At 47.3% G+C, this 16,350-nt stretch overlaps 3 protein-coding genes across 4 annotated transcripts; 1 reads left to right on the top strand and 2 right to left on the bottom strand.

Annotated features, from left to right (window-relative positions):
* Window positions 1–220: 220 nt before the first annotated feature.
* LOC124672402 (protein TIFY 5-like) lies at window positions 221–1,962 on the top strand. Its single transcript, XM_047208637.1, has 2 exons — window positions 221–415; window positions 1,603–1,962. The coding sequence occupies exons 1-2, from the start codon at window positions 221–223 to the stop codon at window positions 1,960–1,962; spliced, it is 555 nt and encodes a 184-aa protein (XP_047064593.1).
* A 202-nt stretch (window positions 1,963–2,164) lies between these two features.
* Window positions 2,165–5,238, bottom strand: LOC124670410 (glycolate oxidase 5). 2 transcript variants are annotated; one of them, XM_047206919.1, is made up of 10 exons: window positions 5,055–5,238; window positions 4,675–4,847; window positions 4,061–4,185; window positions 3,866–3,912; window positions 3,686–3,763; window positions 3,474–3,598; window positions 3,215–3,281; window positions 3,062–3,124; window positions 2,684–2,959; window positions 2,165–2,603 (listed from the first exon to the last, which is right to left on the bottom strand). In XM_047206919.1, the coding sequence occupies exons 2-10, from the start codon at window positions 4,809–4,811 to the stop codon at window positions 2,415–2,417; spliced, it is 1,107 nt and encodes a 368-aa protein (XP_047062875.1). In that variant the 5' UTR covers window positions 4,812–4,847; window positions 5,055–5,238; the 3' UTR covers window positions 2,165–2,414. The 2 variants fall into 2 exon arrangements, with proteins under 2 accessions (XP_047062875.1, XP_047062874.1); XM_047206918.1 differs by having other exon boundaries at window positions 4,675–4,839; window positions 5,055–5,237.
* Window positions 5,239–5,847: 609 nt separating this feature from the next.
* On the bottom strand, window positions 5,848–10,617 carry LOC124670411 (peroxisomal membrane protein 13-like). The gene is made up of 5 exons (XM_047206920.1): window positions 10,518–10,617; window positions 7,531–7,764; window positions 7,101–7,438; window positions 6,459–6,551; window positions 5,848–6,367 (listed from the first exon to the last, which is right to left on the bottom strand). The coding sequence occupies exons 1-5, from the start codon at window positions 10,522–10,524 to the stop codon at window positions 6,179–6,181; spliced, it is 861 nt and encodes a 286-aa protein (XP_047062876.1). The 5' UTR covers window positions 10,525–10,617; the 3' UTR covers window positions 5,848–6,178.
* Window positions 10,618–16,350: the final 5,733 nt, after the last annotated feature.

Below are 16,350 nucleotides of genomic sequence, written 5' to 3'. Positions count from 1 at the left end.
ACGAGCAAACCAAACCAAACCGCCGTCCCCAACGTTGCCATCGTGCGGCGTGCGGGCGCACACAACGTTTCGTGGGAGAGACTAGAGAGCCATGGCCCATGGAGTATAAATAGAGAGGGGCCAAACTCCACCGGCTGATCGATCTCATCTCACACATATTAATTCCTGAGCCGGCTGCTCGATCATAAGGAGGCTCGTAGCTAAAGATATGCATCGATCAATGGCGGCGGGAAGCAGGAGCGCGGCGGCGGAGCGGCACGATGAGGAGGCGCTTGAGCTGAGCCTTCGGCTGCGGACAGGCGACAGCAGCGGTAGTAGCGCGGCGGTGGAGGAGGCAGCGGCGGCGGCGAGGAGGAGGAGCATGACCATATTCTACAACGGCCGGGTGTGCGCCGTGGACGTCACCGAGCTCCAGGTAACTGCCTAGCTACAGAATTTGCTCCATCCCCATATATAGGTCCACCATCAGCTAGCTATATCATGCATGCTTGGCTCAATTTTCGAAGTGATTAAGGCAAAATCATGTATTGTCGATCAAGTATGGATCCTTGACCAATCACCAGGAGTAGCTTCCCTCCATATGGAAATCATGCCAAAACGTTAAAATCGATTTTTGTAGAGCTAACAGGAACATCTTGCAGCCTAGAGCAAATTAGCAAGGAACTCTGCACTCTGAACTGAATGGAAGTTCGTACTAACATGCTCAAGAGATCACTCATGCCATACTTCATCTAGTTAATTTCCAATCGAGGGTGTACCTAGGCTTAGCTCGGATGGCCAGGAGGTGCTCATACCTCCCTGCCCACGAGATCTTGAGTAAGAGTGCCAGCGCCCGCTCTCTCGCTTATACGCATCCATAAAATTTCTATTGCACTGCTTGGAGGGATGTTTAGCCCCTAAGTTGTAATTTTTTTTCAATCGAGGAGGTCGACGTAAAGGTCATATTTTTTAATTTTGTTGAAAGTTCAAACAAAAAATAATATTTCATTATAGTGCGACTTAAATTTAGTTGACAAATTATTTCGGCACGTGCTGTACCAAATCAAGGGGACATGCAAAAACTACAGAGGACTCCGTAGCAGCATTACTTGGTGGAGCAGTAAGATGTGCAGTTGACTAGCCAGCGATAGTAAGAAAAAGAAACAAGCCGTCAAACAAAACAGACAATTAAAACGTGTTGGCAATAAAAATCAAACTGACTACGTACCTGTTATGCTCTCGTATAGCCGGCTCCTCTAACGTTGAGGAGCAAAGTCAGGGAAAAGAATGAAGTAAAGTCAGGGCAAAGTAGCATTAGTACCATAGTTATGGGATGTAATTAATTACTGTAGACAATTACTGTAGATATTAAAAATTTAACTAAATTTTACTACATCATAATTTTGTCTATATGTAATTACTCTGGTTGCATAACATAAATTAGTATTGTGTAGAATAATTTATGTTGTTTTGAGCTTAATCATATAATTTAGATGAAGAGAAGTCAGCGTACTGTAGCTTACCTGACTTTAAACTTTAACGTTAGAGGATCCCACGTTCGCGTATACGTGTTGCTGATTGATTTGGCGTGACTAACGAATTCGTTGATTTGATTAATCTCAGGCAAGGACTATCATAACCATGGCGAACCACCAGATTCTGACCGAGCAGCAGCAGCAGCGCATGGACAACGATCGCCACCTGCAGGACAGTAGCAGCAGCACCAGCAGCAACAGTGCCGCCGCGCACTGCGGTGGTCATCAGGATACAAAGCCGCCGGTGGCGCCGCAACGTTCTCCTCCAAGGCTGGCACCTCCTCCAGGACTAACTGCGGCGGGGGTGGCGCCGGTGATTAGCCAGGCGGCAGCGGCGGAGCTGTCGATGAAGCGGTCGTTGCAGCAGTTCCTGCAGAAGCGGAAGACCAGGGTCGCCGCGGCGGGGTCACCGTACGCCGGCGGCCGGCAGGCGGCGACGCACTCCTAGTCTAGCTAGCTACGCCTGGCGCATGACAAGTTGCAGACACGTACTACTACCATTTGGTTTTTTTTTTAATTCTTTGATTAGATAGTATGCGATGCCAGTGTTCAAAATGGAGTGCTTGCTTGTTAATTTGGCCGGAAAATTCTACTAGCCGTTGATCTTCCATTTTCTTCTTCAGATAACCATTTAGTTGTTACCTATAGAGTTCATGGTAATGTAATTCATTATGCTTGATCGATCGATCCATATCACACTCAGGTGAAAGTTGGAAACACATATCGGGTCCGAAATTAATTACAGTGTCATATCATGCATCGTTCCCCGTGCATAAGTCCGATATAAAATCTTCCGCTTTCTTGGATTCGACATATGGCCGCCGGCGACGAGCACGCACGTACGGAAGCGGTGGCGCGCGTCGACGGGCTTGTGTGCGATTGCTTTGATCTGATAATAACTTACAAGCGCGAAGGCATGACGCCCAACTTGTCCGACTCGGTGACGACGTGGTTGCGGGTGATGTCGGCGAGCGAGGTGCAGCCGCCGAGCGCCATGGTGAGCTCAAACTCGTCGCGCAGCATCTTCAGCACGTTGCTCACTCCGGCCTCCCCCGCCGCCGCCAGCGAGAACACCACTGGCCGTCCGATCTGCACTCATCGACATCAGCTCAGTCATCGGCGATCACCTGCAGCATCAATAATTCGCTAGCTAGGGAGCGTGTGCTTACGAAAACGCCAGCGGCGCCTAGAGCAAGCGCCTTGAAGACGTCGGTGCCGCGGCGGACGCCGCCGTCAAGGAAGACGGGGATCTGCCCGGCAGCACCCTTCACGACCTCCTCCAGGGCGCTGATGGTCGCCGGGACGTAGTCCAGCTGCCTGGCACCGTGGTTCGACACGATGATCCCGGCCGCGCCGTTCTCGACGGCAAGCCTGCTGTCCTCTCCCGTGATCACTCCCTTCACCAGGATCGGCATCGTCGTGATGCTCTGCAGCCACTTCACATCCTGCACAAAACCCAAATAATTTCATTCAGAGACTGGCAGAGTTTCATGCATGAGTAAATTCTGGTCATGCTGAGCAAAATCTTTTCGTGAGATCATGTTTACCTTCCAGCTCAGGGTGCGGTCAATTTGCCCGGCGACATATGAAGCCAGTCCTGAATCGTTGGCCTGCTCGGAACATAGAGATTTAATGAGAAAACAGACAGAGAAATGAACATAGAGATTCAATCGTTGGCCTGTTGTGGAAGGTGGGTGCACCTGGTCCATTTTTCCCAGGTCCAAACCTTCAAAGTTCTTGAGTGTCAAATTTGGTGGCAAAACAAATCTGCAGCACCATCACCCACAAGAAGGTCACTCATTAAAAGTCCCGGCAGACATGTTCTATTTTTCTTACTTTTCAGTGTATGACTGTTATGTTCAGCACATTGCTCATTGATATACTATTGTTTGTCCCTTTTTGTAGTTATTATCTGTAATCAAATGGTCTCTATAAATCACATGGATAGGACTTGATTACCTATTCTTGATATCAGCTTCCCTGCGGCCAAGTCGCGGGGTATCCACGGTGAGCGCTATAGCCTTGAATCCAGCCTTTTCAGCTCTCCTCACAAGCTGCTCAACCACCTTCCTGTCTTTGTAGACCTACAAAGTTCAGATGAACGGTGGTCATTCAGAATGCTGATTAACCAAATGATAGAAGAGTTATAATCAGCTGTTTGATATATTTACATAGAGTTGGAAGAAACGGATCCCTGGTCCAGTTGAGGCAACCTCCTCAACGCTTGAAGTAGCCCAGGATGACAATGTCTGAAAAATTTATAGTAACTTTAGCACCGCATTCTACTTCATCGCATAGGATTGTCCAATTTATTAGTAGGAATTCTGTTGTAAGGAACTGAATCGACATACCATTACAGTGCCTGCTTTTGATGCCGCGCGGGCAGTTGCATACTCTCCTGAAAATTGGATGGAGATGCCAATATAAGGTCAAAAATGTGCAGCATGCAAAAACTGCAACCATTTCTTAATTCCAACAGCGTTATACTTTGCTGTGGAACATATAGCTGAATTATGCACGACCAAATGAAATTTCAGAGATAGTACCATCTGGGTGCGCCATCTTCTGCATGGCAGTGGGGGAAATCATGATGGGCATTGAGAGCTTGAAACCCAGGATAGTTGTTGTCATGTCGATTTTGGATACATCGATCAGTATCCGAGGGCGGAACCTACACACAAAAAAATGCAAACAGAATAACAGATGATCAGCAACTCTCAAAAAATAGGAACTTCATATCTATTCCTGAAGTTTAGACAAATAGCATGACTGAGAAACATTCTGTAATATGCTGATTAACTTCAGACAATACATACGCTACCGAAAACGTCAGAATCCCCCTTTTCAGTTATTATTTAGTTCTGGTTATATCTATCTGGTGAATAAGATACGCGCTCTAACATACGACAAACTCCGAGACCCCTAAATTCAGCTCATTTTCGAACAACAGGACACATTTTCACTCAATAGCCTCACATAATTCACTTGAAATAAGATCGAGGTTGAAATCTACAAGAACAAGGTGTATGTACTAGAGCCTGATTAATCATGGCAACATATGACTAGATATCTTGCACCGCTGCTCCTAGTCATTTCTACAAACAGATGACATATATAGAAAAGAAAGAAGATCAGAATCAACCAAGAATAGGCATCTTACAAGATCCTGGAAAAGGCCTCCCTGTTCTCCTTTAGCGTCCACTCATCCTCAGCGCCGGACGCGTAGTAGTCGTAGATCATCTTGGGAAGCTTCTGCTTCGCGATGGCCTGGTACTCCGTGACATTGGTGACCTCCATTTCTCTGTGCTAAGCTGCTACTCACCACCTGCACCACTCCATAACAAACAACAAACCAAGTTAGTTACATGTAGATACAAATGTTTACATGCAAAAGGGTGAATCATTCTCTGAAAATTTTACACGATCAAATCAAGAATAAAGATGCAAACAACATAGCAGTGTCCAAGAACTGGACCATGTACTAGATCAAGAACCTGATGATAAAATTATAAATTACTCTTAACCTCCTTTCGGTTTTACCTTGTTTCAGGAGGTTGTCCCCTGAAGGTTTAGGGGAAGAGGTGGGTGTAGGAGCAAGAAATGGAGGTGGTGGTCGGGATGGGTGCAGTATAAGAGATGAGGCGACCAGCCCTGAGGGTTTCTCTGCATGCAGCCAAACAATGGAGAATAATTGCGCAAATTTCCAGAGAGGGAGAGAGAGAGGAGGGGGCGTATGGATGACAGGATGAGAATATGAGATGAGCAACTGGAGGTGGGAAGAGAGGGCGGCTCTCCTACACTGCTTCCTCATCCACTTGCGACGCCGTCATCCCTTCCCTAGAAAATCGCCAGATTTATCCCGTCGCGGAAAATGGCCTTCAGTTTCAGGATTTGTTCTCTTCTGTCTACGTGTTTTTTTTATGGTTGCAGATTTGTTTGCAGACGAGACGATCGTGGCAGCTTGCGTTTCAGAATTGATTTATCAGAAGAGCTCGCGTGCTTCAGACGTGGCAATTTGTCCGCTTTCCTCTTCCTGGGGTAGGCAGTACTTTACTAGACTAGTGACAAGAGATCTGATGTTTGCATCGTATTCCTCGTGAAGAGTCGCTGGAATTTAGCAAAGGCAGATGCATCTCATGTCGATGTTAAACAAGATTGCTTCTGTGTCTAACCTCTTAATCTTAAACTTTTGACAACGTAATATCTGAAGTCCAATTGGCTAGAGAAAACATCAGCATTTCAAGTAGATGATGCCGTGACACTTCATAGAGAACTCAGGTGGGTGCCATATCAGTAACTTCAAAGCCAGCTTTGGCTAAAAATCAACATAACATACAACGAACGCAACATATTTTGCTCCATTCTTTCCAAGATACAGGTATTATTTACCCCCAGAGAGATACAATACAACAGTCATGCTTTCAGTAACCATGCATCCTTTAGCAAACCAGACTTCCTCAGGCTCACAGCAGATTAAGGCATGAAAAACAGAAAGATCGCTACAGTAGCCCTTGTGTTTTCCGCTAACTACAACATATAATTTTCCTGAACAGGTACCCACCCTTTGGATTCCAGAGAAACTGCTGACATGAAAGCCCCGAGCAACTTCTCTTCAGAACTGTATGTTTCCATTTAAATTTAACAGCACATGAAGTCGAGGCATCTTAGTTTCCCCAAACATTCTCCCATGAGTTGTTACCCTTTGGTCCCTCCAAAAACTGTTGGCCAGGTCCCTCAAATGATGGGCCCTCGGGGCCCTGAACACGGCCCTTCTTCGACTTTGTCCGGACTCCTAGCAGTCGCAAGACAAATCTTGCAAGCTCGCCATAAAGCATGCCGGACCGATCAAAGAGCTGTGGTGATCATGGTACCAGCAATTTGAAGATATGAGCATCTTATTTGAACTTAATACAAGCAAAAGAAGAAGACATACAATAACTCTACCTGCAACATAGCTGTAATGAACATATAGAAGGCTTGTGTATTCTGTTCAACAAGGAATGCAACTCGCCCAAAGAAACTGACGGCGCCGTGCATCTGCACCAATTCAGGATATAGTTATGAAGAATTGTCCTCAAGTAAAATAAGCATAGGTTAAACTGTGAAAGTGTGAGGGAAATTATTAAAATTCATGTGTTGTGAATGACGTGTAATGTAACTTTGAACATTTCATATCTGTTAACTTCGATATTGTGTTACTGCATACAGATGATTAGATCTCTATTCCAAAAGAAAATGCTACTACCAGCCAGTGCCTAATACTGGCAAAGCAGCATCAGCATGATAAGTCCACCAAAATGTACACTAACACCCACATAAGACATAACAATTCGAAACAAAATAGGTAACCTGCTCTAGATTTTCGTAACAACCTAAGCTGCAGAGCGAAATGAGGCGGGTAATCTGGATTCACAAGAAAAAAACTTAAAAGATTAGGTTGCTTTGGGTAGCAAATGAATTATAATCATATTTCACATGACTAACATTTCGATAGTTTGCATGCCTCAATGTTTACTGGACGTCTGGACCAATTAAAACAAACAATAATCATGATCAATGGGAAAGCAAGTAGGGTAAGTATTGTACCACTCGTAGGAAGGACACCCAGAAACCTGGTGGTGGCGCGGGGGGTCCAAAAGAATTTGGATCTGGATTTCCATAAGGCCCCATCGCCCCCATGCCACCCATACCGCCCATACCACCCATGCCGCCCATACCACCCATGCCACCCATACCGTAACCACCGTAAGAGCCTCCCATTCCACTGTTATACATGCCTCCACCGTACATCCCAGAACCTCCATAGAGGCCACCACCTCCTCCATAGCTCGAGTACATGCTACTATTCCCATAGAGCCCGCCGCTACCGTAAGTATTGCCATATCCACCAACTGAACTATACATATTGGATCCATATCCTGCTCCTATATTAGAGAAAAATGTTACATTATCAGAACCACCATTAGTTTGCTAAGTCATCCACACAAAGTATAGACACTTCAAAACAGTTTATTACCTCCATAAGAATTCCCATAGCCTGACTGCTGCTGCCAAGGCCGTTGCGGCATAGCCCTCGAAACGGTGTTATTTACATTGGCAGAAACGTTTGTAGCAGCAATGGTTTCTCCCGGTTTAGCTGTACCAGAAGCTTCGACGACATCGCTAGTGCTGCCACCAGACGGTGGCTTGAAAGGTGCCGGACCAGATGTTCCCTCTGCCCCAGCACGCTCCCACGGTTTCGGTGGCGCACCTGGAAATTGCATTGCCGAGGCGAAAATCAAACATTGTTCTCAAGAATCGAGAAATAGAAGGATATGACTGAGACCCAATCTCAATGATAGAAAAGGCTTTAAGATATGCCATATGTGCATTACCGAAATCAGGCTTGAAGCTATGGAGCTAGGCAGATATCAGTGAGCTAAAGAATGAACAACAACTAAAAGAAGTTACTACAAGATCTGAATCTTTCCCTATTCGGGTCCTGGATTAGAAGATACAGGCACCATGTGGAAGAAAATTATTGAGAATAAATATAATACTAGAGATCCAAATATTCTTTGTTGTCATGACACACGCCCTTCTACTTTTTGGAAGGGTGAGATGTGGGCGGCTGAGTCAGTCAAATTTGGATACAAATGGAGAAGTAGGTGATGCCAAAAGGATTAGATTTTGGGAGGACATATGGTTTAGTAATACTAATTTAGCTACTCAGTTTTGGGATATTTATTTTGTCTCAGACCAACAAACCAGGACCATAGCTGAGCTGTGGGATGGTACAAATTTAAGGTGTGATTTTAGAAGAACTTTTTCTGAGGAAATGATGGAGCAACAGCATGAGTTGGTTGAGATAGCTAAGACAATTAGCTTGTCTGATGATATTGACCAGATTATCTGGTCTTATGAAACAAATCGGGTCTACTCATCTAAATCCATGTATATTCTAGTTAATTTTAGAGGTGTGACTCCTGTTTTTCTTCCTGCTGTGTGGGATTTGAAGGTTCCACCTAGAATTCAGCTTTTTTGTGGTTGTTTTCACAAAATAAAATTATGCCTAGGGATAATCTTAGGAAAAGAGGAATTCCAAAACCTATGGAATGTAATTTCTGTAAGAAGTCGTTTGGAAGCCAGGCTTTCATTTCGTTTGTAGCATTTTGAAATGAATACATTTACATTGTAATTCCAGAAATGGACACTTGTTTGGTTGCCACGGGAATTGCAAATGACAGCAGAATTCAATATTGAATTTGTAAATGGCTTCCGTAGAGAAACACAAATGACAGGTCTTAGCGTGGAATTGTGTTTACCCATGGCATCATTTTGCTGGATTTCCTAAATGAAATGGCGGTCCAATTCTGTGGCAACCAAACAGCCCACCTATGGAATTCGAAAATGAATTCCAGGATTCCAGGCCCAAATGATGGATACCAAACGACTTCTAAGGAGTTTGAATCTATTGACCACTTGTTCTTTGAGTGCATTCTAGCAAGAAATCTGTGGAATATTGTTAGAGCTTTTTAGAATAGATGTAAAATGCTTTGAAGATATTGCAACTAGATGGTTGTGTAATAAACACTTCCTTCAGTTTAATTTCGTTTCCTCTGCTGTTCTGTGGGGGATTTGGAATTCTAGAAATAGCTTAGTGTTTAATAGAACTACTTGGCTTGGTTTAAAACATGTGTGGAGACTGGTGTTGACCTATCTGAGAAATTGGAAGGTTCCATTCAAACACCTGTGTGGGAACGAGATGACATTGATCCTGCAATGCCTGGAAAAGCTTCTGTCGACACCTCTGCAGCTGGAGGACAGTTGAAACACGCTGACTTCAGCTGGATCTCTTCCTCGGAACCTGCTAAGAAGATGCACCAAGGTCTGGAGTATCTCAAGGAGCATCCAGATAATGACTCTCTCCACGTTGTGATGTGAACTCTGCTCTATGAGGTGTTGAGGAGAAGACAAGGCTTTTTAGTGTTTGAAGACAGACTTTGGTAGTTGTTAGTTGTCAGGTTTTGTTTGGCGGTGTCTCAGTTTTTGCGAGTGGTGGTTGTAGAAGTGGTAATCTTCGCTTTGTAATCAGCTCTGTGCCTGTGGGGCATTCCTTAGACTTGGTGTTGTGGGTCTTGGCTTGGTTTAAAACTTGATCGACTTTTGCAACTAGGGGTTACCTCTTACCTGTGCTCGAAGTATGACTTGGTCTAATTTTGAAATGAAATGGAACCGGGGAACTATTCTCCCTGTGAATCTATAAAAGGAACACGGGAGCAAAAGGCTCCAAAGAGAAATGCATAATTAGACAAGTATGAATTAAAAATTTCATTTAGAAGTTGAGCTGCATAAGAACCACTATGAATCATGTGGGACAAAATGGATGATTCAACAGCTAAACTACAAAGTGGCAAGTCCATGGGGGCTCAGGCGAATCACGAAAGCCACAGAGCCACAAGGCCAACTGAAGACGCGGAGCCTCAAGGCCTGCAAAGTTCCAGTCAACGAGCTCCTCGAGCGAACCGAACCGTCCTGATTCAAGCCAATCAATCAACCACAGAACAACCTGAATCAAGCTCATCAGAGCCAGAGCGGAACGAGCACCCGCCCTGAATCGGCTGGTACCGGCACAGGAAGCATCACCAGGGACACCCGAAACCTTGGGAACCGATCTAAATGCAATCCCATGGCAAGTTCCCAAACGAAATTGAGATGTTTTGACCCCAGTTCCGGCATCGATGACCTGGTAGCCTGGGCAACCCGATAACAAATTCGCGGCGTTGGCAACCTCCCGGGCGGCTCACACACAAGCGCGCGCAGGCAGTTCAAATCTCGCGCCTCAAGGGGGGTGGGGGAAGTAAGAGTAAATCCTAATCATCCCCTAGCCCGTGTCCCAAATCAGACGCGGAATCGAGCGCGCGGAGCCCAATCGGGCCGCCAGCCGCTACGGGGTAGAATCCGGGCGAAATTAATCGAGATAATCGAGGGATCTAGGGTTGGAGGGGAAGGGGAAGGACGAACCTGCCATTAGCGTGCGAGTCCTCTCCTCTCCGCCGGGTCGTTGGAGCGAGCTGGCCTCCCGACGCGCCCGCAGCCGACCTTTTAATATCTCCGCTCGTTTTTGCCGCCGATAATGATAGTAAAAAATAATAGTACTGTGCGTTAGCAGTGGGAGAGTCAAGACCCCGAGCTCGCCTACTCGTTTCCTTTCTTTACTCCGACCGCGTCCCAGCGCCCGCGCGTGCTTCTTGCCTGGTTCGTCTCGGCCACATTGCCGAATGAACACACGACCGTCGCTTACAGGTGGATCCATCACGATGGGTTCCTTTCCCGTAACGAGTAGGCACGATCGGGTGGCATGGTGGTGGACGAGAAGACGAGAAGGAGAACGGTGGTGGACGAGAAGATGAGGACGGAAACTGGAATTGAAAGACGAGGAGGAGGATGGACAAATTGGGCGGGAGAGATTAGGGATATGCAAGCAAATTGGAGGGAAAACGACAGGATTTGCTTTCCTGTCGCCGACTACGAGGGTCCACACGACGTTTTGTGCCAAATTCTTTCGTCCGGAATCCCCAAGCGCGCCCCCGGGGACCGGGGATGGCGTGGGCTCACCGGATAGATGAAGGGCCAAATTCGGACGAAAACAAGAAACCGGGGACGCGACTGAGCCGAATTTCACCGTCCGGATGGAAAAAAAAAGTCGCTCGGGGGCCTCGTCGAGGAGACGAGTGGAGATGCTCTTAGCACACTCTTCCTACTTCTAGTCACGTTAGCTTGAGATCACGTTTTCTTGCCAAAAGTATCCATCCATCTTGCGATCTATTAAGAGCATCTCCTGCCGCGTCTCCCAAAGTGTTTCCCAAAGGGATTTGGGGCGCGTCGGACCAAAAAATCGTTCCAGCCACGTCCTCCAAAGCCCATTTTTGTCCGGCGCGTCCCGATACAGTGTCCAGCGTCCCGAGCCCGTCCCCGTCCCCAGGGGCGGACCTAGAGCCAAAATGACCCGGTGTCATCCACTACATCACACACAATTTTTCATTTTAAGTAGGGGTGTCACTCACTAAGAATACCCACTAAGAATAGATGTAATATACGAAGAAATTTGGTGATGAGGTCTAAGACCCCGTTTGTGGCCCGATCTTGCGGTTGACCCGAAATCCAAGGAGGGAGAGAGGGAGAGCGCGAAGAACACGATGAACACGAAGAACACGAAGAACTCACGCACGCACACCAACCCGATACAATCGATACTTACCCCCGTGGCTCGATGGACCACGCCAATAGAATCAACCCGGGAGAGACGCACGGTAGAATCCCGGAGTGAGAGATCGGTGAGGGAGATGAATCAAGGAGTGGGAGAGAGAGTGGGTAGCACTAGAATCTCACACTCACAAATCCAATCATCCAACAAGGGTAGCCTTGATACAAAGGGGATGGAACCCTAGGGAGACAAAGCTCAAATCCATGTCTAAGCCTAAATCTTGTCTAAAGAGGTAAGGGGGGTGCCTTGGGTCTATATATAGGCATACAAGGCCAGCAAGGGCGAACAGGTACGCGAATGGATAAGTTAAGGCAGTTTGGTGGGTCATTCCCGTCAGATCCGGTTTGGGGTCCGGTCTGACCGGGCCTGTGACCGGGCTGTCCGGTCAAGGGTCCGGTCTGACCGGGCCTGTGACCGGGCTGTCCGGTCGGGGTCCGGTCGACCGGTCGGAAACCGGGAAGCTGCGAGGTTTCCGGTCTTCGCCCGTACGAGGGAGCTGCTCCGGTTGGGCGCCCGGTTGACCGGGCCTGGGACCGGATGACCCGGTTGTGGGTCCGGTCTGACCGGGTCCTGGACCGGCCAGGCTGGGCCTCTTCCTCCCGCCTCTTCTTCCTCTTCCTTCTTCTCTCTTCCTTGCACCATGGGAGTTCCTTCTCTCTTGGTCCTTGTCGATGTCGGCACCTATAGACACAATGATGATAGGCATGAGGTAGCATACCATTCACGTTGGTGTTGAGGTCGACCATAGAGAGGAAAGGGTTCACCTTGACATATATAGCGGGGGTTTGTGTTGTTGGTCCACTTGTGGGACTCCTTGGCCATGGTGTAGCGTCGACGATAGGCGGGGCTGCACTTGACGGTCTTGAGGTGGAGGTGTCCGAAGGCCACCCCGCATCATCTCCCCCCCCTTGGGGAAGAGTCGTCCTCGACTCTTGTTCCTCCTCATTGATGAAGTTGTCCATGACGGGTGTCCCATGTTGTGGTAGAGGGATAAAGTTGCGGTCGAAGAAGAACTTGGGGAAAAACAACTTGCAAATGGAAAGCTTGTGCATGCCAAATTGGTGATCGGCGAACAAGAGGCTCTCAATCAAATACGAAGCATCAAGTCGTTTCTCCAAGAGGCATGTGGCAAAAATGGGAACCAAAAGAGTGTCGATGTATCCAAAATGTGGTAGGGCAAAAATTTGTGCATGTAAGAGTTGTAAGGTGTCAAAAATGTGTGGTGTAGCATTGTCCCAACCAAGTGGAACAAACAAAAGACAAGTGTCGGCGGCAAAATTTGGGGCAAAATTGTTATGTGCAATGGCAAAGCGATGGAGACTTCGAACTTGGGAGAGTATGGTTGGCTTGAGCCGAGTATGAGTGTCCTCAAGTGTGAAAGAATCCATTGTAATTGCCAAAGATGAAATGAGAAATCCAAAGAAGAGCAACTTTTTGTGTGACATGTGGCACAAGATGCATAAGGTGTCTCTCACATGTATGACATGGTCCTTGAGAATCTCGGAGTGTATGATGATATCATCACGACATACAACAACCATTGTGCCAACAAGATGTCTCAAGATATGTTGCATAAGAAGCAAAAGAGGTGACGAGGAGTTGGACCAAACCGGAAACTCGACAAACCAAGTCGGAAACACATGAGGGCGAAGGCTTGTGGGAACATACCCTTTGGTGTGATTCCCGCGGGTTAGGTTCTTGTTGGGGTAGCTCTCAATTGCGCGTTTCGTGAGCTCATGCTCCGTGGCGGTGGAAATTGTCGTGCGGGTACCTATACACACAATAGAGAGAACAAAAAGCGTGTGTGCATGGTAGAGGAACACATCATCCATCATGATGTTCCATGACTTGTGCACATCACCATTAGTGTCAATCAAGATAGTATGAAATGCATGGCGATGGTGCATATGGCAAGAAGTTGCATTCATGGCATGTGGTAACTCATGATCATGAAAAAGTGAGAAGGCTATGGGGGCCATCTCGTGGACAATGAAATAAGCATTCTTGCATACCAAGCATAAGAAAGAGCAATTGTTCGCAATCTTGGATGCAAGGATCATGGAAGAGTGTAAACATTTGGGGCAAAGCATGCGGAAGCTAATGTCATCCTTGTCATCATCATTGCAAGCAATACATGGTAAAGAGCAAGTGGTCGATATATTGCAATGAATGGTGGAAAAATTGAAGCTCTCATAGCATGGCATGGTCATGGTATCACAAACATTCACTTCCACATGATCAACAATGTTATCAAGCAAAGTATCGCATGGGAAAATGAAAGTAGCATGTGAAGTAGCAAATGGATCATCAAGATCATGCATGCACTCATAAGTCATCATGTCCACTAGTGGGATCATGGCATCATCAACACCTATGTTGTTACCTTTGTAGGCCGACTCATTTGAGGTAGGTGTTGTGGAAGTAGGAGGATCCATGTGGTCGACATGTCCGATCTTGAAGCAAGCATGGTGGGATATCATCATCTTCATGCACCATGTACATCTTCTCCATGATCGGGAACTCGTCCTCAGTGGAACCTAGTGCAACATAAGAAGACACAAACGAGGGAGAGGTTAATGTGTTAGCAAAAGCGATGTCCTCCATGGACCTATCATCTACCTCTCTCAACTCACTTTGTGTATCACTCATGTCCTCCAAACGGAAGCACTCAAATTCACATATGGGGTGGAAGTCACTCAACTCACTATCACTCTCACTCAAGTGGGCTAAGTGGCTCTCATTCTCACATGGGATTGGTACCAACTCATCAATGAAGAATAGGGGAGTAGGCTCGACTTTCTCATCTCCATGCGCCTCCTTGGTTGAAGGGAAAATCCCATGCTCAACCATCTCAACTCCATGCGCCTCCGTAGGTGAAGGGAGAATCCCATGCTCACCATGCTCAACTCCATCGCCTCCCAAGTCATCCTCAAGCGGTGGCGCCGTAGTGATGAGGAGAGCTAGGCTCGGATCCACATCCTCCTTGCGATGGCCTTGGAATTCTTCATCTTGAAGTGTGGGCGCAATAGGCATTTTGGGGACTTGTGCTTGTAGCTTGTCGAAGTAGAGCGTCTTGGCACTTGGCGTTGTGCATTGCCATGCCACGTGACCCTTGGCCTTGCACACCTCACATAGGAGATTGGGACATTCCCGTGGAGGGTGGCCTTGTTGCTTGCACTTGTAGCATCGTAGTCCATAGGCACGTGACGAGGTAGAGGCCATTGTGGTGGTGGCGCAAGAGGTGGAAGTCGCCTTATGAGGAAGGTATGTTCGATGTGCACTTGCCATCCTTGGAGTGGTAGGCACCCTATCATGGTGTTTGTCGCCTTCATGTCGAGGCTCTCGTCTTCGTGCATCATCACCATGGCTTGAGTGGTGTCGTCGAAGACTCGTGGAAGATGTTGGTCGATGGCGATGATGAAGTGGCTTGTGGTGGCGAAGCTCATGTGGTGACGTATGTCGATGACGGTCCTTGCCATGCCGAGATGATGGCTCATGCGACTTGGGATAGTGCTTGTGGCGCCTTGTGGAGCTTGGAGAAGAGTGTCGATGGCGATCATGTTGGGGACGCTCTTGATGCTCCATATGATGAACACGCCGTAGATGGTCATGTGCATAAGCACTCTCATGGTGGCGCCTTGTGGAGCTCGGAGAAGTGTGTCGATGACGCTCATGATGGGGATGCTCTTGAAGATCCATATGATGGTGCCCTCGTGGAGGTCCTCCATCTTCATATGTAGCTCCATTTGCCAAGTAGGGGTATGTAGGAGCACCGACGTTGCTCATGGTGGAGTCGAGGTGAGGCTCCGTCACGGTGTCGATGTCGTAGACGTGGCGTTGCTCCACCATGTCGTCCATGCTTGATGAGCCATTGTCGATGTAGAGCTTGTCGAAGTCGTCCTCAAAGTGGTGCTCCACCATGTCGTCCATGTCGATGATGCTTGAGGAGCCATGGTCGTTGTCGAGCTCCTCGATGTCGGAGATGTCGGTGATGCTTGGGGAGCCATGGTCGTTGTCGAGCTCCTCGATGTCGGAGATGTTGGTGATGCTTGGGGAGCCATAGTCGGAGTAGAGCTCCACATGTTCCTCCACATCCGCGGTGCTTGAGGAGGCATCCTCCTCGAAGTGCTCCATGTAGTCCTCCGTATCCTCATCTTCGCTATCCATGTTAGCACGATGGTATCTATATGGTGTATGTTAGTGGAAGAACACTACCTCGCAATCTTACCGTGGTATGACAAGATTGGGGTAATCCAACAAACCGAGAGTTAGAACAATTGTATCGGGCACTCACACAAAGACACACGCAAAAGCTAGCAAATATGGTGTTAGGCGAGTGTTGTGGAAAGCCAAAAGACAAATCCAAGATCGAGTATGTTGTTAAAAGTGGGTAAGGTCCAAAAATTCAAATGTCAATGTGAAGATCACTATAAACACGGAAAAGTTGGGGAACACACACACGAGATAAGCGGGGTTAGTGCAACCAAAAGTGAGCGGAAAAGTGTATGTACGGATGCTCGGTGTCACACTAACACAAGGAGAGGCAAAGCTTTGGTTGCAAAGGAAGAGACAACTAGATTCGCACGCGGC

Source organism: Lolium rigidum, chromosome 7, assembly GCF_022539505.1.
Source record: "Lolium rigidum isolate FL_2022 chromosome 7, APGP_CSIRO_Lrig_0.1, whole genome shotgun sequence".
Lineage (NCBI taxonomy): Eukaryota > Viridiplantae > Streptophyta > Magnoliopsida > Poales > Poaceae > Lolium > Lolium rigidum.
Note: the sequence above shows the minus strand (reverse complement) of the source record. Positions and strands in the feature narration are given on the sequence as shown.